This window comes from Lactuca saligna, chromosome 1, assembly GCF_052625555.1.
Source record: "Lactuca saligna cultivar CGN05327 chromosome 1, ASM5262555v1, whole genome shotgun sequence".
Lineage (NCBI taxonomy): Eukaryota > Viridiplantae > Streptophyta > Magnoliopsida > Asterales > Asteraceae > Lactuca > Lactuca saligna.
Genome location: NC_136417.1, coordinates 62,656,544 through 62,678,257, shown reverse-complemented (window position 1 = coordinate 62,678,257; position 21,714 = coordinate 62,656,544). Strand labels below are relative to the sequence as shown.

The 21,714-nt window shown below is 36.2% G+C and overlaps 2 protein-coding genes and 1 pseudogene across 2 annotated transcripts; all 3 read right to left on the bottom strand.

Moving 5' to 3' along the window:
- Window positions 1–286: 286 nt before the first annotated feature.
- LOC145007228 (vacuole membrane protein KMS1-like) lies at window positions 287–1,879 on the bottom strand (annotated as a pseudogene).
- Window positions 1,880–7,097: 5,218 nt separating this feature from the next.
- On the bottom strand, window positions 7,098–7,502 carry LOC145007220 (secreted RxLR effector protein 161-like). Its single transcript, XM_078966197.1, has one exon. The coding sequence runs from the start codon at window positions 7,500–7,502 to the stop codon at window positions 7,098–7,100; it is 405 nt and encodes a 134-aa protein (XP_078822323.1).
- A 9,514-nt stretch (window positions 7,503–17,016) lies between these two features.
- On the bottom strand, window positions 17,017–18,030 carry LOC145007208 (F-box protein CPR1-like). Its single transcript, XM_078966188.1, has one exon. It carries the CDS (start codon window positions 18,028–18,030, stop codon window positions 17,017–17,019), a length of 1,014 nt encoding a protein of 337 aa, XP_078822314.1.
- Between the last annotated feature and the right edge of the window lie 3,684 nt (window positions 18,031–21,714).

Genomic DNA, 21,714 nt, shown 5'->3' with positions numbered 1-21,714 from the left:
TAACATGCTGCCCATGTTTATCAAAATTTAACAGATCATGCTAACAACTCATACATATAGAATTATAAGGGAAAAAAAGAGTAGGGTTTTCCCCAATCCGTTAAATTAGACAAAACAAAATGTTTTCTTTCCATTCCAATGGAATGAAGAATTCCATTCCTCCCCTGATTCCAGCATATATAGAGATACTTACCCTGATCAATTAATTTAATCAAATATGCATAAAAATACCAATCAACCCACCAACACTTTTGTTAAATCAACACAATAACACTATTATTAAAAACTATGACTCAAATTTTTTAAAGGAGCTGTGTTTTAAATATTGAGCATGTGAAAGGAACCAACGCTTCATGTGATTTAAGTTTGAAGCAACTCCATTATTCTCTGATGAGGAAGCATCCAGTTCTTCTGTCACCTCCATTTTATCACCTGAGATACTTGCTGCAAAAAACTGTACATTTTTTGTTATTTTTAAAACAATATTCAAATAATTTTCTGTCATGTTTTCACAAACATCATTTATCTAGATAGCACTTTATCAGTGTATCACTTAATGAGGAAAAAAAAGCAATTTGAGAAGGGAATAGCAATATACGGAAAGGAAAAAAAATAATAATAAGAATAAGTATAAGAAACCTGCTCTAGAAATGAAATATGGAGGTAGCTCTCCTAATGCAGTTCCAAGGCCCCAAATAATAGCTTCTACTTGTACTTGAGGCAAAATGCTGCTGAGTGGAACCTGAACACCTTGAGAGGATAAAAAAACAATGGAGGCCCAAACTTTGAACAATCCTTTTGAAGCCATGTAGGGCTTCTATTTAACTTTATTGTATCATCAACAGCACTTTTAAGATCCACCCGACGACACTGCATTGCTTTTATTGTGAAGAAAGGAATGTGGGGACCCAGATATAGAACAAAAGTGTGTAGCCCAGACCCTGATCAATTAATTACAAATACAACTTAACAAAACTTCAAAAACTTTGGTTTCCAAAAAAGAACATAATAAATGAAAATGCAAGAATATAATTATCTAAAGGGAAAAATAAAGAACAACACTTGTACTTTCACCATTTTATTGATTTAGCCACTGAAGAAGTATTATTTTTTTTTATTAAATTAGCTATTGAGCTATTATTATAATAATAATAAATGATAATGGGGATAAAGTTGATTGAGCTCACCAACACCAAGAGCTACCCACCACAGTCCAAACCTTGCATATTCAAGAAGCTCTTCAACATGCTACAAGAACACATGTATCACATATTCATCATTATATATTAATATGTAACATATAATCCTGAAAACCAAGGAACTTACAACCTCATCGATAATTTGAAGGAACTTTGAGTACGATGAATCATAGGCAAAGAATTCGTTAACAAACAGAATACCTATTGAAGATCAATGTACAACTGATTTTGGGTTTTGGTTTGATTTTATGCTTTTCTTGGAAAACAACTAATAAAGATCAATAAATAGAGACCAAAAAATGGTATTTACTTGGTTTTATGGATGATCTCGTGATCAATAGAAGCTTTCATTTGAGAGAACTCATATACATCATTATTTCAAATAAAACTGCAGAAATATGTAGTTGTAATGGCCTAATGTAAGTAATAGGCAATAAGAAGTACCTTTCCATGAGGACCATCCACAGACAGAAACAAGAGTCCAGCTGCAACTGTGAGTGTGAAAAAAGCATAAGCCAGACAACATGTGTTAGAAGGTATACCAGTGATCTGCTTATATACTGAACAACAGCCACTATAAAAAGCTTCAATGTTTTGAAAGGTTGTGCTATTAATGTCATATTCTCGAGTTCTTGTTTATGCTTCTCACGCAGTCCTACAATTACAAACAAGAAAACCGATTAGCTAGGGAAACAAGGCATTCACTCACCATTACAAAAATATAAACCCAAAATTGGAAAAAAAATCCAAATGGTAAAATGAGAACTTCCATAATTAAGGCTGTGTTTGTTACATGAGACAAAAAAGATTACAATTTTATCCAATTGACATCAGTCCACTCAATGCACACTAGACACAGAGCAATGCCATTGTGTTGTGTCATGTCTTATGTATATAGACATAGAGTATAGAGAGATGATAAATTTTTTCATAAGAAAAGAGTGAGGTGATCTTATTAGATCAATTATACACACACACACACACACAGAGAGAGAGAGAGAGAGAGAGAGATACAGGAATAAACACAACCATGGTTCCATTGTGTTAGTTTGATATTATTACATTGTCATATTAGCTTCATGTAAACTCGAGTAACCTAGAGCAAGTTATCCAACAAACTCATTTCACATCTTCAATGACATTTAATCAATATTGTTTCGATTTACCAAATTAAGTAGGTAAAACTTTCTTAGTCTGAAAAAAGAAACAATACAAAACCTCAACGGAAATAGAGTAAGTAAAGAAGACTAAAAAAAACCCTTGCGAAAGTGCAACAGACAAAAGATATGAATCAAATAAAATAAGCCAATAAGGCGGAGAAAGGGATATAATATGTCCCTTGATTTTATAAGGTTAAGAAGAGAGCAAGAATGGTAGCAAGAATCAGCTTGTCACAAAGTCAAATCAATTAACCAATGAAAAAGGATAATAGTTTAATCTATTAGACAACTAGATCAAAAAAGTTATGGATCTGGACAGATTGAGCCACCCTAGTTATGTCCATGGATTACAGCCAACAACATCAAATGTTAGAAGATCTGATTTAAACAATCCCGGCATCTCAAAAATCAAAAGAGGTACCTGAGATCGGCATCTCGAAAGCCTGAGAAGACAACAAGATTTATGAGTATGATTGAAGTTCTTCTGCACTCACATGCTAAAACGAAAATACATCTTTTGAATCAGTTTAAATTCTTGATAAAATCTCAAATCAGTGACAATCGGGATGAATACAAGGCCTAGAAAATCTGATAAACTCACTATTGAAACGGAGCAGGCTAAGATCAGTAACAACGCGAAAGCAGATCTTTGTTGTTGTTACGGGAAGAGGACTCCAGGAAGATATGAGATTCGCAGCATTCACTAATTGTGCGCTGTCTCTCTATGGATATGATTTGTGCTCGCTGTTGCTTGCTTTTCTTGGTCTCGAGTTAGATGTTAAATCAGACAATCCAGCCAACATTGGGACAAAAAATAAAAAGTGTAGAAAATCTTACATACATCTGGTTGGGATCGAAGATGGATTTAGTTATTTCTCCGTTTCTTTTTCCTTATTCTCTATACATTGTTCTTTTCTTTTCTCCCTTTTTCCATATGAGAGTTTCTTAAAATTTTAGGGCTTCTGCACTTGGAGTTTGCTGAAATTTGTTAATCAGTCACACAAACACACCCTGATTTCTCCATTACCGAACAATCACCAACCATCATCTCCTCACAACCCCTTGACAACCTTCGAACGCCACCTCACACCCTCACCTGCAAATCGAAAAAAAAAATAATAAGAAGGGAGAAGAAGGGTTGTGATTCGAACCAGAGGAAGAAAAGGGGAAGAAAGAGGAAGAAAAGGCACATCTTTTCTTTTTTCTTTTCGCTCTCAAATTCTAGCTGTAAATAGGAAAGCACGAGAGATGTTGGGAGAATAGATGCAAGAGAGACAGAGATATCCATTTAGGTACGGTTGAGAGGTGAGAACATATAATCATTTGAAGAAGAAGGAATTTGGATGGGTGAGGGTAGGGACGAGGAAAACCTGTTTCCTGTGAGATCCAGCGCACAAAAGCCCTAGTTCTTCCAATCTTGGGATGGCGTGTATTTAATGTCTCAGAAGGAGAAAATGGTAGATAAAAGAGGATAGTTGACATTGTTAACCACTATATCGCTGCCAAACACCAAAAATACGAAAAAGAGGAAGAGTTATAGCCGCATAATGAGGTCTAGGGTTTACAGAGAAAAGGAGAAGCAGAGAGTGAAGGTTTTCAGTTGATGGAGAGGATGAATTCGTTATTCCTTCCCGAACAGCAACAAATTGATCACAGAACGAAACCTACAAATGAGATCTAGGGTTTACATGGAAACCCTAAAAGATGGAAGAAAATCGGGGTTTTTAATTTTTTAGGATTTCATTTCCCCCTGTTATTAAAGGATGGAACGCGCGTTCCATTAAAATTTATAAAGCGACATCCATAGATGACACACATGTGCCCTCCGTGTTTTTTTTTTTTTTATAGTTTAGACACTAATTTAAGGGCACACAATAATGCATGACCTAAATCCTTAAATTTTTTGAAGAAATGACTCTTTTTTAATGTCACTCTCTTTTGCGTAACATAAATCAATGAGTGTCGTGGTTTGCGCGTCGTAAAAGGCTATTTTTCTAGTAGTGCCTAAAGATTAAATTCCCATGGATAGAGAGCTAAATAGAATTGGACATGGATTTTGATTTTCATGTCATACAAATGAACCTCATAGTGAAGTAAAAGAAAATTCCCATCAACACACAAAGCCTCTAAGGCCTTATCCATCTTTTCATCGAATCTCCGTGCATGAAAAGTCCATGTTACGATTAATACATGGACTATATCATGATTTTGATGGTGGGTTTGGCTTTTAAGAGGCTTATAGCTAATAAATGCAAAGAATCTTACAAACAAAAAATTAAGATGCAAATGAATTTTGTGAAATATAGACTACAACCCATATGGTCTCAACTCTCAAGATATCATTGAATGATCTACTTTTATAAAGATCGTCATATAGATAGTGAGAATCAAGTGATTTATTGTAATTATCTTTTTCTTTATTTTCTACATTCTTTGTATTATATTATATATACTTAATAAATTATACTCCACATGCATAGTGCATTTATCCAACCATACATAACATAAGGCAGCCAACGTACCTTTTTCGTATTTTGGACTACCTGTTAGAGCATAATCCGTTTAACAAGTGTATTCAAAGATTACATTTCATTACTAAAAATAAGTTAAATATTATGGGAATGAAATGTTAACATTCCAAGTGTAAACCCAAAAAAAATAGAAAGATAACTACAATTGAAAAAAAAAACCCGTGTTCAAATAATAGAACATACAAGATCAACAATATTATTCGAAGAACGACATGGAAAAAGCGAGATTACAAAACTCGAAAACGAAAAATACAAAGAAAGTATTTTATCTAAATATGATGGTATGCGACTTTATTTGGTTGAACAACATTCCAGATTTAGAAGTTACACAAAGAAAATCAAATGAAACACATGCATAATAAAAGATACAAGAATTAGAAACCACAGGAATTGCTTTAAAGATATGGTGTTCATAAAAGAACATGATAATTTGGTGAAGGAGCAGCCCTCACACAACTATATTTGCAAGACCAACAATTCTGACAATCAAATCAAGATATTCCCTCATGAGATCTCATCTTGTCCAAACAACTGTCTAGCTTTTTTTAGAACAACAAACGCACACACCCATTAAATTGGCCTTTAGTTCTACACCTTTTGTCCAACATGGGACTTGAATCCTCAACGACATAGGGGGGCGGCATCTTTCCAACGCACAGAGAGGCTACAAGCCTTTGGTTCGTGAGTTCCCTAGCTAACACCAAAACCTGAAAGTTTCTGGTCCAACAGAACATTGGCAAGCTAGCATGAAAAATCACCTTCCCAAAATTCAGAACTAAGGAACATCAATACAATACACTGGTTGTTTTCTTAATGTTTAATCTATTAGAAATCAAAAACAGATGATCAAAGCCTGCATCAGCTTACACATGGATGATAATGTATGCAAGAAAGTGTTACTAAATCTTCTTATTTTTTCTCAACAAAACAGGTTACAAACGTTTGCAATTTATAGACTCTGCTACATTTAAAACTAAAATAAAGTGCTTTAACAACGGGTAATGATATTTTCACTTAAGATTTTCATACTTCCACTGAAAAAATATTGTAATGACAATTATGCCCCTAATTTCAATTTATAGATAATTAAGAGAGAATGTTTCTTTGTTTCTAAAAATATGCGAGACCAACATATCTTCTGTCATTCTGTGCTCGCACAGGTAAGTGAACTGGGCAATCGAAAGAATACTTTGCTTCTGAAAATTTGTTTGAAATGATAACAATGTAACAAGTTGTCTAATCAGTTTCTCTCTGCAAATGCCTCTTGTGAACATCATCATTTTCCGTGCTCTAGCAATTAATTTCACGGTTGAATTGTAAACTATGATTGAGGATTTCTGGAAAAATTAGCAATTCACAATTCAGGGTAACATCACTTGCCCAATTTATAGAAACCACATGATGTTGCCACAAGAAGAGGAAAACCTTATATGAGGTTTTACGTATGCTTTTTAGTGCACAGATATACTTTGGGTGTTTTTTTTCAGGCTTTTTTTGGGTTTTAAAAAAGTTAATACTTTAGGAATTGGGAATTGGAGATAATATCAGCGTCTTCTTCTAGATGCTAATTGCATTGCAGGTATGACAAAAGCTTAGAAAACTCTCACATGGCAATTTCAGGACCAAGTTTGTTCAATTTGCCCTTGGTATCATCTTTTGTTGTGTGTGTGTGTGTGTTAGAGAGAGAGAGAGAGAGAGAGAGAGAGATCACTGTCGTTTATTATACCGGTGGCATGGAGAAACACACTTCGACGACCGTCGAACAAGTAGCATCGTGGGAAGAAGAAGGCGGAAACTGTTCAAAAGATTTATGAAAATATAATCAAGGGTATAATTGTCAATAACCAAATTTTTCAGTGGAAGTATAAAAACCTACATTGGAAATTTCATACCCCTTTAACAACTACCAAACTATTACTGAAACTTTATTACCAGGTTAATCATAATATGATAACCGTTTATTCCTTTATTGCATTAAACTCAAGATTAAATCAGAATTAATTCCAACACTCTCCCCCTTAATCCTGATTTGTGTCGTGCAGATCCTTAACTCCCAACATGTTTTGCATTTCAACAAATTTCACTCGTGGGAGTGCTTTAGTCAAAATATCTGTCTTTTGTTCTTCTCCACTTATGTGCCCAACGCAGATTAGGCCTTTCTCAACACATTCTCTAATGAAATGGTACCGGGTGTCGATATGTTTACTTCAGCCATGGAAGACAAGATTTTTCTTTAGCTCAATTGCAGACTTGTTGTCCACTAGCAACTTGATTTTTCCTGCTTCCTTGATGGTTAAATCCTTCAACAAACTTTTCAACAATAGTGCTTGGCAAGCCGCTATAGTCGCAACCATAAATTCAGATTCACAAGAGAATATAGCTACTGTACGTTGTTTCTGGGAACACCATGTGACCAAGTTACCAGAGAAGTAAAATTTTGTTCCTGTAGTATGTTTCCCATCATCCTGATCCATGTTGTGACTGCTATTGCTGTACCCAATCAACTTTCCATCTCCACCTGGTCTATACACCAATCCATGATAAATTGTGCCCTTTATATATCTCAAAATCTGCTTTACAGCTTTGAGATGACTGACTCTTGGTGTTTCCATATATCTGCTGACCACTCCAGCTGAATACGCAAGATCTGGTATCGTATGTATTAGATATCGTAAGCTTCCAATAAGACACCAATATTCAGTGGCGTTTGCTAATTAATCTCCTCCATCTTTTGTTAAGGACAACTTTGGTTCCATGGGGCACTTTGATTCATTGCAGCCATCCATCCCGAAGAGTTTTAAAATTTTCTTTGCATACCCAGCTTGACCAATTGCAATCACATTTTTACTTTGTTGCACTTCGATGCCTAGGTAATAAGAAAGCTCCCCCAGATCACTCATATCGAACATCTTCCGCATCCTGTTCTTGAACTCACTTTTCTTTTCTTGACTTGAGCCTGTAACGATTAAATCATCAACATATATTCCGACTATAAGCATGAACTTCGACTTTTTAAGCCTGTACACTGCTTGTTCTTGAGGACATCTTTGGAATCCTAAATCTTTGAGTGCCCGGTCAAGCCGGATGTTCCATGCCCTTGGTGCCTGTCGCAGCCCATAAAGGGATTTGTTTAGACGGTAGACGAAGTGTTCCTTCCCTTTAATCACAAAGTCGTCCGGTTGGGACACGTATACTTCTTGCAACTCGTCGTTCAAGAAAGTTGATTTTACATCTAAGTGATGAACTCTCCATCCCTCTTTAGCTACTAAAGCTAGTAACATCCGGATGGTTTCCAAATGTGCTACCGGCGCAAAGACCTTTTCAATGTCTACTCCTTTCTCCTTTCCGTTGTATATAGCCCTTCGCGACTAATCGAGCCTTATGTTTTATAATATTTCCATCTGTATCCCTTTTTAGTTTAAATACCCACTTTAATCCTATTGGTTTTTGCCCTTTTAGAAGATAGGATATTCTCCAGGTTCAATTCTTATTAATTGAATCAAGTTCCGTCTTCATCGCTTCTAGCCAAGCTTGATCAATTGCTGCTTTTATGTAAGTGGTTGGTTCTTCATCAATAAGTAGTAATTCTTCTGGTTCAAGTTCGATTGGATCTGTTTCATCATAGAGTTCAGATAAGCTTCGAAAACCTCGATTGGATGTGTGATCATATGTTAAAGAGTTGACATCAACATCTTCATCTGTCATTGGATTTTCTGCGTTTGATGGTTGTGTTTCTAGGCTTGACGATGCACTGATCTAGGGACGAGCAGTTTGTCCCAAATCCCGATCCCGGACCGGTACTGTAGCGGAACCGATACCGAACCGTACCGAATTTAAAAATACGGGACGGCACTTAGTACTCCAAATACATGAAATTCGGGAATCGGTATCGCCGGTATCGATAGTAGTACCGAGTACCGGTACCATTCCTAGTACCGGTACCAGTGATGTTAATTACGTTCGGTACTCAGGATTAACTTTTGATCAAATTCGGTATTCGGGAAATCGGGAATAGGACGGGTCGGTACCAGTTCCGTCCCACGCTCATCCCTACACTGATATGAGGCTAGTTATTGGTGAAGTGGAATTAGCTGGTTGTGAATTATATGTGTCGAACAAGGGAGTAGGGCTTCCGGCTATTTCATGGATTGGACTAGGTATTTGGGATCCCTCTTCAGTGCTTGTTTTAAAAAAAGTTTCAAACCAAGCCTGGTTTTGATGTGGGCTCCTTCTCTTGGTCTGCAGTCCAATCCTATTTTCTATTTTCTTCAAAATTAACATCACATAATACCACCAATTTTTTCTCTTTAGGGTTATACATCTGATACGCCTTGCTACCTGGTTCCACCCCTAGGTACACCATCGACACGCTTCTATCACTTAGTTCCGTGGTTTGATTTTTCGGCTCTTTCACTTTTCCGACACAACCAAACACCTTCACGTGCTGAAGTGTGTGTTTCTTTCCTTTCCACCCTTCGTATGGGGTCATGACGTCTTTCACCCCCTTCATTGGAACCCTATTAATTATGTGGACAACATGTCAAACTGCCTCCCCTAAAAACATATCTGGTACACACATACTTTTCAACAAAGATCTTGTAGCTTCAAGAATGGTGCGATTGCATCGTTCAGCCACCCCGTTATGTTGAAGGCAATAAGGACATGTTAATTGTCGCTCGATGCCTTCTTGTTCACAAAAATTGACATATTGGTGGGAGGTAAATTCCCCTCCTCGATTAGTGCACATACCCTTAAGCTTAAAGTGACTCTTGTTTTTCACATGTACTTTGAATCATTTGAAGGTTGCAAAAGCCTCATCCTTCATTTTGATTATATAAACCCACATATATTGTTAACAGTCATCAACAATCAACATGAGATATTTATTACCTACTATTGTTGTTGGATTGATTGGGCCACATAAATTTGTATGCACCAGTTCAAGTGGTTTGCTCGCACGCCACTGAGCTTCTTTCGGGAAGGGCTATCTGGTTTGTCTCGTAACCAGATACCATTCACATACTTGTGTTGGATGTCTTATGCTTGGTATACCTCGCACCAAATCTCTTCATACTCTAGACTCTTTAATTTGAAAGTTTATGTGGCCTAACCTGGCATGCCACAACCAAGCTGTGTCTTCAGGGCTTGCTAAGAGATTCACGGGTTGAGAGGCGTGAGGTACTATTTTATACAACTGGTTCTTGTATCTTTGCACTTTCATCATCAGTCGACTGCCTTCATCATGTATTCTCAAGTACTCATTCAACATTTCAAATTTGTACCCGATTTCAGTCATTTGTCCCATACTTAAGATATTACTTTGTAGTGTTGGGATGAAATACACATTAGTAATGAGTTGTTGCTCACCATTTTTGAACTCCAACAAAATTGAACCCATACCCGCGATTTGAAGACTAGACCCATCAAAACCGCACCTGCCCGGTAATGCTTTCATCAAGTTCTGCAAAGAAATTGCGTACCCCGGTCATATGGTTGCTTGCCCCGTTATCTAGATAGCATATATCTTCACCATTCTCATTCTTTTCCTCGTTCTATTTTGGAAAGACCTTCTCTTCATTGAGTAGTACCATGTTAGTTGCATTCTCGCCACATAGAGTTAGAAGCAACGCAGGTTCCTCCTCATGTGTTAAGTATGCTTCATCGCCATTCTTCTTAGGAGCCTTGCACTCGGACGTGTAATGGCAATACTCGTCACAGTTAAAGCATCTTATATGGTGCTTATCTCTTCCCCATTGGTGATTATTATCAGAGTCTCGAGACGAGGTGAAATTCCCATGCCTGCCTCTACCTCGTCTAGATCCTCTACCTCGACTATCATTACGCCCGCCTCTATCGCGACAGTATAATCCATGTCCTCTTCCACCCGATGAGTGTTGGATTAGTGTCTAAGTCCATAACTATTTTGGTATGTACTTGACCCGATGGTGCATGGTCCTTTTGGGTTACCTTCACCAAAGCAACTTGATAGGATGAATTATGGAGAGAAAGGATTAAATATGATTTATTAATATATTATGGGAATAATATATTAAAGGACAAATCATATTGTTTAATTAATATTAGTCAATAATTAATTAGTAATTAGTTTTGTAACTAAAAGAGATTAATTAAACTTAAGGGACTGGAATTGTAATTATAAGATAATTGCAATTTGGGCCATGGATTGCCTTGTATTAAGGGATGGACGAATTCTAATGGGAAACCCATAAGGAAATCGTCCATGGGCTTGATAAAAGAAGTCTATGGGTTGCTTAGGGCTTAAGCATCCAAATTAGGGTTTCCTTGTTAGATAACCCTAATAGCCCAACTATATAAAGACCCCTTAAGGCTCAAAAACGTGGCTAAGCTTCTTGTTAGGGTTTCTACACGTTTTTGGTAGCCTCCATCCTCTCTCCTCTTCATCCTCTTGCTTATGGTGTTTGTAAGCCATTAGAGGAGTGACACTTGTGACTCTAAGCCTTCCAAAGTCAATACAAGGAGGAATTGGGATTGTTATTGCTACATAACAATCAAGGTATGATCTTAAACCTAATTACATGTTAATATGATTACTTGCATGCTAGAATAAGGGTTTATAGTCTTGGATTCAAAGCATGTACAATAGAGAAACCTAGATCCAAGCATTAGGGTTTGTATGAGCACATAGGATGTCTTATGACCAAAACCAATCAATGAGGAACTTCCTCCTGTTGCTTTCTGACTCAACGACTGGCCATCTATATTAGCGAGCAACAAGCTCCCCTCATTGCTCGCATTCCCGCTACGAAGTTTCAACCGATCTTCATAAGCTTTGAGTCGGCCGATGGCCTCTTCAAATGGCATGGTATCTGTACCAAAATTTTGTTCAATAGATGCCACGAACCGAAGAAACTTGTCCAGAACTGAGTCAAGAAGTTTTCGAACAAGTGTGCCGTCTTCAAATGTGGCGCCTAGACTGCTATACTTTGCTACTATACCACTGAATTTTCCAGCAAAGTCATCTATTGTTTCCCCCGCTTTCATCCGTAAAGCTTCAAATTCACTCTTTAATGTGTGCAATCTCGCCTTTTGTACCCGTTCGGCTGCAAGGTACCTCACTTTTAATGCTTCCCAGATCTCCCCTGCAGTCTTTTTCTTTGCTACTTGAAGTAGCACATCTTCTGGTACCGCTTGGAAGATGAAGACATATGCTGACTAGTTTTTCTTTTCATCCACTTCCACTCAGTTTGGTGGGTCGATAGATTCCCAAATTCCCCTGGGCATCCATAATTGCCTCCATCTTTATACTCCATGTCGTATAGTTCGTAGACATCAACATCGGGATTTGGAATGGCACTCCAACGTTCTCTCTTTGACTAGGTAACGACATGGTTTTGTAGCAGATATATTTGGGCATGAACCGTGAGGCTCTGATACCAAGTATTAGAAATCAAAAACAGACGATCAAAGCCTGCATAGGCTTACACAGGGATGATAATGTATGCAATAAAGTGTTACTGAATCTTCTTTTTTCTCATCAAACAAGTTACAAACGTTTGCAATTTATAGACTGCGGCATTTAAAACTAAAATAAAGTGCTTTAACAACGACAAAACTATAACTGAAAATTACCAGGTTAATCATAATATGATAACCGTTTATTCCTTTATTGAATTAAACTCAAGATTAAATCAGAATTAATTGCAACATAATCAGCCTTTTTCTGCATTTTAGAAACAGGAGACAGATGAAGGAGAGAGTGTAAATGTGTAATAGCTCCCATTTTGCAATTTAGGTAGCATCAGTACATCTTATCCATCCATTGATAGCATGCAGCATCGTATCCAATTCTAGTTGCCAACCCTGTATACGATATGTATCTGATTTCTTACCAGAGGAGACCTTCATATCTACTGAATACAACACAAGAGAGGGAGCACATTTAGGTCCCTAGATTTCATTAATTTCCCAAAACGTGTAAAAACATCACATGAATATGTAATTTCCTGAATCTTTTGACTTCAAATCTTTTTAAATACATCACGTGAATCTGTAATATCCCCAAATTTCTAACTAAAAGAAACCATCTTAGAAGCAAAAAGAAAAGAGCTGGTGATAGCTAGATTTGGTTTGATCATGTAACATAATTTTGTTTTAATTCGACAAATTTTGGTGATTTGTTTGTTTTGAGTTCACCGTTCATTATTTTAACATAATATTGGCGAAGTAACATCACAGCCGGTTAATACATAATGTGTATTTTTAAAATATAAAAATAAACTTTATATTAATTAAAAATTGGTTGAACAGTTTCAATGTTTTTACAAAATGATCAAAATTCCTAATAATGAGGTTAGAAATACAAATCATTATACATGGTTCAATTTAAGACTCACTCTTATGTTGAACTCCAAAAGTAAATATCATTAACTGGTCTTTTACCAAGGGCATGTGTTAGATATTCTAAAAAAAAGTGTTTTACTTTTTTTTTTATTAATTCAAGCATAATATCAACCGTTTGTTGCGTAATCAAGATCTAAATTACACAAGCTCAACAAAACATACACCAGGCTAGAACAAGAAAGAAAAAAAAAACTACAAACTCACAAAATGGGCAAAAGTGTCATTAACGAGTTGAAGCCTACAAATAAGAAGGCGAAACACAAAAACCAACAACCAAATTTCAAGATAATGACTACGAACAGTAACAACACAACCATAAGTTAACCTGCTACACTGTAGCAAATAACTGAATCCGATGAGAAGTCTAGTCTATTTTTTCTTGTTGAAATCCCAAATCATATGAAAGCTATAGAATGATAGGGCACACTGCATATAAGCAGTTTTATAATTCATAAAGAATCAAGGGAATGAACCGGAGAGTAAACTCCACCAAACTACGAATCATAAGACACTTTTGTTAACAAATAACAGGAATAATCTTTAAAGCATTTTCCAATCTATGAAACACAAAATAGATGGTTAAGATAATATGACAGAATCAATAAAACTGGGTTTAAAACATAGTTTTAAACAAAAACCAAGAAATTTAGCAGACAATGATGTGCTCATTAGCTTCTCTTCAAGATCATCTATGGCGTTTTATTCCCATGACCCATCATATTCAAATTGCTTAGCTGACAGACAAAGAAAGAATAGTGTGAGGGAAAACAGTATTTACAATATAGAGAAAAAGCACATAGAGAAGTTAATTCCAAATACATTGTCACAGTAAACAAGCCCTAGGTGAGCACAATTCTGTATTAACAAAACTACATGACCAAAAGGACCCGTTTGTTATGAATGACAAGGCACAACAAAACAAATTTTTATATTTTGTCCCATTCCAAAAGGTTGAACATTGTGCAACAGGGACTCTCTCTGGATTTCTCATATGTGCAAAAGACTGTCATGCCCTCCTCATCCTCATCACGAAAATAATTCTAGAAAGCTTCTTGAGTCCACAGTCATGTCCCTTCAATGAAATGCAGCGGAAAGAGAAAAGTTGATATGCAAAGTTGCTGTAACATAATAACGCAATTTTGCTGAAAGGAAAAATTGGTATAACACGGTTGTTGTAAGGCAATATTGCTGTAAGAGGTCGTTAAGGTTGGAAACAGTTATGACTTCACAACTGCAAATAACCTCTTAAAACCATAATTTTCGTCATCCTTATCAATTTTCTTGATTTTTTTGGGATATATATATATATATATATATATATATATATATATATATATATATATATATATATATATATATACTCCATACTTTGACATTTACGAATGTGAGAACAACTCGAAAACATGATTCTAATGAATGCCTTATTTCTTGTGGCTAACAAACAAAGGATTTTGTTATTCGATTATCTTGAAAAAATATTTGTGGATCTCAAACATAGGCAGCAAATAGTTTTCAAGCAATGTGATATCACAATAATTGTCCAAGAAAATTCCTTCTTTTAATCTAAAACACATTTTTTTAGAACTTACCCACCACCGACATCTTCAACCAATAAAAATGCCCCCGAGGTAATCCTAGTGTCATATTGATTTCAAGATGCCCAACAAAACCTCCACCATGTATTTTGCTAATAAGTAATTCCCGAAGAATTTGTTCCCTTTTCTCTTCGTTTAAGAGCACTAATTTGGAGTGTGAAGATCTGTTCACAAGCAATGCTTCACCAATTCAGGCTTATCTTGCGAATCTTCTGGCACTAAAGAAGCTTTAATATCCTTAGTTTCATATAACTCGATGACTTGGCTGTTTGGGCACTTAGATTGGTCATATCCTTATCCCTTTCACTTGAAACACTTTAGTTTGCCATATTTGTTGCAACCTTTTCATCTTTGGCTTTTGAAATAGAAGTGGGTTGTTTTGTCTCAATGGAAGATGTTGGTTTCACAAATGAGCTACTAGAACATTCCTTAATCGACGTATATTTCCTCGTCAAGGTAGCTACTTATCAAGACCAAAAATAAACCGAGCCATGGTGTGTTAACAGATTCAGAATTTGAGGAAAACAAAAGTGGGTAGAAGGGAATGTGGGAAGCACTAACGAATTCTATATTGGGCTACAAACCCAATCCCACACTGGTAAAATAAGAAACTAGATGCTAGCATATATAGCAATAGGTAATCCCTTCTATCACCAACTGGTTTTAGAAAATGGAACCTCATTGTTCTTCTATGTTGACCATGGTTGGACTAGTACGTAGCGATCCTAAAAAGTGGCATCAGAGTTACGGTCAAAGTCGGGATGACGTGGCATACACAGGTGGGATAATCCCAGTAATTCACAGTCCAACAAAGTTGATCTTGAAGCCTTGTATCGAAAGTCTTCCAGATGGACCAAGTCATGTGAGCGTGTCCCGAGAGTATCAGCAGCATGAACCGAGAGTATCAGCAATATGAAAAAGGATTGGATGTGATGAACAGTCGTTGAGGGGAGGCTGAGGGCGAAACTTGGGTTTGTGGGGGTGCAAACCCATTCCCACATTGGTAAAATAAGAAACTAGATGCTAGCATATAAGGCAATGAGGAATCCCTTTTTTTTTTTATCACTAATTGGTTTTAGAAAATGGAACCTAATTGTTTTTCTATGTTCAAGATGATTGGGCTAGTAGTGATCCTAACATTCTATACAAGCAAAGTCACAAAAAATGACATAAAGATCATTTTGTAGTCTCCCACCTAAAATTAGAATTAACAACACATTGGGATAAGGATATTGACTAACGTTCTAAATTAGAAAGAGGTCCGCCTTACATGTTCTCCATCTTTCTATAGGGAAGGAAATACTTGAGCAGGATGAACTAGGTAAAAGAAACAAGTAACTACGAGACTAAAAAAACAGAAACCAAAAATACTATACTCTTTTGACTTCTCTAAACATAAATTCCTATAAACCATAATTTAATAGCATTGAACATGGAAACCATATAGACTAGACTCTATAACATCCCTAAAGATTAAACTCTCTTTTGACTTCTCTAAACATTAAATTCCTATGAACCACAATTTAATAGCATTGAACATGGAAACCATATAGACTAGACTCTATAACATCCCTAAAGATTAAACTCCCATGGACCGAGAGTTAAATAGAATTGGACATGGATTTTGATTTTCCTGTCATACAAATGAACCTCATAGGGAAGTAAAAGAAAAGTCCCATGAACACACAAAGCCTCTAAGGCCTTATCCATCTTTTTAATGAATCTCTGTGCATCAAAAGTCCATTTTACGATTAATACATGCACTATATCTTGATTTTGACGGTGGGCTTGGCTTTTAAGAGGCTTATAGCTAATAAATGCAAAGAAGCTTACAAACAGAAAATTAAGATGCAAATGAATTTTGTGAAATATAGACTAAAACAACCCATATGGTCTCAACACTCAAGAGTTCATTGAATGATCTACTTTTACAAAGATCGTCATATAGATAGTGAGAATCAAGTGATTTACCTTTCAAGATTCCCCACCTCACATGAACTGGTACTAACATGACAAAGTTTTGGTACCTAGACATATGTATGTAGATAAAATCAGAGGTGCAATTACAATCTGAAATCACTGTCATATGGAAAATGATCTTCTCTTCTAATGTTGATGATCACAAGTATAACAAAGATGATACACAATTTCATATAAGATTATAATAATCCGGCATAATTAATGCAATAGGACACGATAAATGAAAACCAAAAAAGAAAACATAATTAGAACCCACCTTGCGACTCTCGGTGATGCTTATTTCCTGCTGCCTTTTGTCCTGTTTCTTGAGTACATGAGGAGATACAAGGCTTGGTATGTAATACTTTAAATCTATCAATTGCTGCACAACTTCAGCGTTAATCGTGCGGTTAGGCCCCACAAGCTCCCATGACTGCTTCACATTGTACTTATTCATCCCCCGCACTTTGAGGGGAAACATTTGTCCATGCAATACACACATAGTCCCCAAAAACGTTGCCCGTTGACAAGTTTGTGGGATTTCCTCAAATTTATCATCAGACAAATCAAAGGAAAGAATTACATGTTTCTTATTATTAGCTATACCATGAGAAACAACCCAATGAAGTGCCCCATTGTAAAGGACACCAACCCTAGTGATAAAACTGTAGTTGACTTCTCCTATTACTTCCCAGATGTTGGACTCTAAACTAAACTTTAGGAAACAGGTAAGATTACTGCCTTTTCTAAACCCTAATACCACCTTGTAATCAACATTGGATGAATCGTAACCAAAACCATAAATCAAAGGTCCGGCCTGATCAAGGATTTCGGGCTTTTTCAGTTTATTCACCTCTCTGGTTTCAGGATTGATAACTGAAAATTCAGTACGAGAGGGAGAAACACATATTAAACCATTGGAAGAACCAAGTAGATGACGCGTGCGACGTACAAAATAGAGGTTATCAGCATCAGATAAATGCTCCCAATTACACTGTGGTGTAGCAGACATTGCAATTCTTCTGTTTCCCATTTTGTCATATTCACGATCACGTCGATAACTGTTTTCGAGATGGGCTTTGATGAAATCAGGATCAGAGATCACATCTTTCCATGACTTTGAAACGCTCCTGTAACGGATCAGATCGCTCACCTCTGATCTTATCAGTATTTGTTCAATCATTTCATCCGGCAGCTGTGCCATTGAAACCCTAGAATTGGAAACAGCGTTTCGAGAGGGTGGGGTGCAGGCATTGTTTTATACTACATTTATTACTAGACAATCATAAAATCACAAATTAAGTTACCCGAAATTTTACTGAAAAGTTTAGAGAAATTACCTTTAGCGATGTGCCTTATTCAAAATTTACCACATATGATTGTGGCTTTAATAAATTTCAAGATATTAACGTACACACCAGCTCGATTCACAATGGGATTGGGTGGAGCTGCTGGAATCTAAGATAACTATTAAGACATGATCAAATGCAGGTGACCCAAAAAGGAAGAGGGGGATGAAGGAAGCAAAGTATCTGTTATTTTTTTTTTTTTTTTTGCTTACTTCACAGGAAGTTAGTTCTTATCTAAATAAACAAATTGTTTTCATTAGAGCAGTTTCAAACAATTTTATATCTAGCTTGTTTCTGTGGTTTCTTCTGGGATGAACGCAGAAACTCAATTAACAGCCATTGTACCTGCTACCGCTTGATCTATAATATAATATAATATAAATTACATTCAATTTTGTGAAATTCCATTAGAAACAATTCTACTCAAAGTTAATTAAATCGCAAAATAACAAAACTTCAAACACAACCCTGTGAAATCAATTCTATGATCAAAACAAACCTAATCCATATTTACAATTAACCATATAAATACTCCAAAAAAAATTTAAAAATATGCACTCATTCCGCACGATTTTGCACAATAACTAAGTCAATCCAGCGCTGATACAAAATTCAGCTACGATTTTAAGTTCATACACAAATTTCCAACGATTAATAATGTTTTTTACATAATAACGAGAGAAAAGTATCCAACTAGAATTTGAGGGGAAGGGATCTTGCCGGCTACCAGAGGGAGAGATGAGAGGATGATGCATGCGTTAGCGGATTCAATTCCGATTGATAGCCGTTTCAAAAATTGAGCTTAATAAAGGCTTCCAAATGGTTTATAATTAAAGCATAAACCCTGCAAAAGGGAATTTACAAGATATAAAATCTACCATGGCCAACTCGTACAATTAATAATTTAATAATATAGAAACAATTAGTAATGTTTTCACTAAATCTAGTTGAAACAGTAGATATATAGATATTTATAAAAAAAAAAAAAAAAAAAAAAAAGTAATAATTATATAGAAGCCATTTTCTCACCGAAATTTTGAAGCTAATATCAACCTAAGGTCTGTTTGTTTAGTGTTTATCGTACTAGCAGTTAGACCGTTTGATTTGTTAAAATTTCACGTTTTACTTGCTTCACAGACACGGTCTTAACCAATAACCTAAAAAAATATTGCTGACAGAGTAAGTTGGAAAATAATGTCCTTTGTGCCCTGATCACAAATCACACCTCATCTGATTAGATGCTCTCCTTTGTTGCTTGTTGACGTATCTCACCCGGAGTAACGTCAAAAGATAACGGGGCCTTCAACTCAGGAACGACCGATCAAAAACTCACTACCTAACAAGAGCTGGGAGCAAAATATCTTCCATTAGACTCCGCGTTCTAGCATCGGCGATCTGACCTCGGGATTGGCCCCCTTTTAGGAGAGAAACTCTCGCTCCAAATAAGACAAAAGAGTACCAATCACACCTTGGCGACATATGTAGCGCTCTAGTTTCACACCAATAGAAAATAGCCACCCGCGGAAAACGAACTACCAATCAAAGGCCGGCCTGTCCTCACATGCCTTAAAAGGTACACTACAAGAATAACCTCCTATAGAGACGAGATATATAGGGACGACATATGTCGTCGCAATAGTTACCCTATAGGGACGACATGTCGTTGCCATAGAGTTGACTAATTATTTTTTACTTTTGAAGATACTTCGACGACCTCTCGTCTCAACATGTTAGGCGGGAACGAAAGTGAGTATAGCGTGTTCTTGAAACACCTATGGGGACGACATATCGCTCCAATAAATAACAAAAAAATAAAAAATAACATATTTTTTAAATCCTTTGACGAAAATAAAGGTAGGACGTCGTTTGGGGGATAGCTATAGGGACGACTTGTTGTCCTCATAGCTCTCTAAACCCAAAATTAGAACAGCCCCTGTTTATGCATGCAAGCTCAATAATCAATCATCGTTCTCTCTCGATCGATCAGTCAAAGATTCTCTCTTGACGACTTCCTCACCTCCCATTACCGGCAAATCTTCTTCCTCTCTCCACTGATCCTCATGCTAGTTGCCGAAGACCACCGATGATTACCTTCAACACCGACGATTCCAACTACCGGCTTCCTTTTCATTTCCGGTTACGAATTCTAACAATTACAAGCCCCACTCCAGCAACCTAGGTTAGTAATTCTCGGTTAGAAACTGGAATTGGGGTTTATGTTAGCAATTATGTGTTTGAAACTGAAATTGTGAGTTTCTATGGTTTCATAGCTCTCACAGAAATCATCGATGGAAAGGAATGTGGAACACCGTCGTGAATGGCCTTACCGGAGCTGGCGGAGGTATCGTTGCTTAAATCATCATGTATCCCCTCCAATCGGTACTTAATTCTTCCCTTTTACTCTCTCTGTCTACTTCCTATTCGTCTCGTGGTACACTTATTCAAATGCTTCATGTTTATCTTCTTCTTTTCATCATAAACCTGTTTTTCCTTCTATGATCACAGTCCAATAATCAAGTAATTTTTATTTAGTCTAATAATCAAGTAATCTTCATTGGTAATCTTCATATCTCCTTATGCACCTCCCAAATTACTGTCAGAGTAGCCTTGAATACCAAATTCCATACGATGTTGTTCGAGCGATATATGAAAGGATCCTCTTTGTTGCTATTAAGTGTTGTTTACTTAAACAGTTACATGAACTTTAATACAAGACCAAATGTATACGCCTCCTTTACATTCACACTTATCCATTGCAACACCCTTGAATTCACAGATAAGTTGTATTGAATATGTAAATCTGGATCATGTCCTCTACATTCAAACTTATTAACATAATAATTTCAATCCCTTGTCTTTTCACAATAGGTTATAAGAAGTGAAGGTCTTTGAGAATACAGAATATCAATATATGGAAGAAAGCTAAGTGGGTGGGACAATTTAGCAGGTTGGATCGTAAATAATGAGTTATACAGTGAGAATGTTGTGTGGTTGATTCATGTGATGTCTTACTATAATACATATACCAATTTTCTCTATTTTATAGGAACCAAATCTTTATACTTTGATATTAACTAACTAAAATTTATTTGCCTACTTGTGTTGTTCAGCTACAATTCTAACAATTCTGGATAATGTCTTCCTTCCACTCATTGAGGTAACATCCCCAGTTACATGTAGTCTTGAAACAAGTAACCTAACACCATTCAAAATTAACATGTCACATACTTTGAATTTGATTTATTTTTATTTAATGTAATGTTTTAAGTTTTAACATTCTTATAAATACAATACAGGTTGTAGGATTGGATTATGTCTATTATTTTTATGCCAATCTTTATACCCTAAATAAGCTTCGTGAATCAATGGGCATGATAAAAATTAGATTATGTCCTCATTATGGGGAGGTATGTGTCAAAAAGACGTAAATACCCTCATCTTCATCCTCATCTTAATTGGAAATAACATTTTTGCTTGTATTGTTGTGATGAGGCGGGTGATATTGACCACTTAGCTGCCTCATTTCTTACAACTCACAA

Bases quoted from the DNA above. Each gene is read 5' to 3' on its own strand.
- LOC145007220 (XM_078966197.1), bottom strand. From the start codon at position 7,502: ATGGAAACACCAAGAGTCAGTCATCTCAAAGCTGTAAAGCAGATTTTG.
- LOC145007208 (XM_078966188.1), bottom strand. From the start codon at position 18,030: ATGGCACAGCTGCCGGATGAAATGATTGAACAAATACTGATAAGATCA.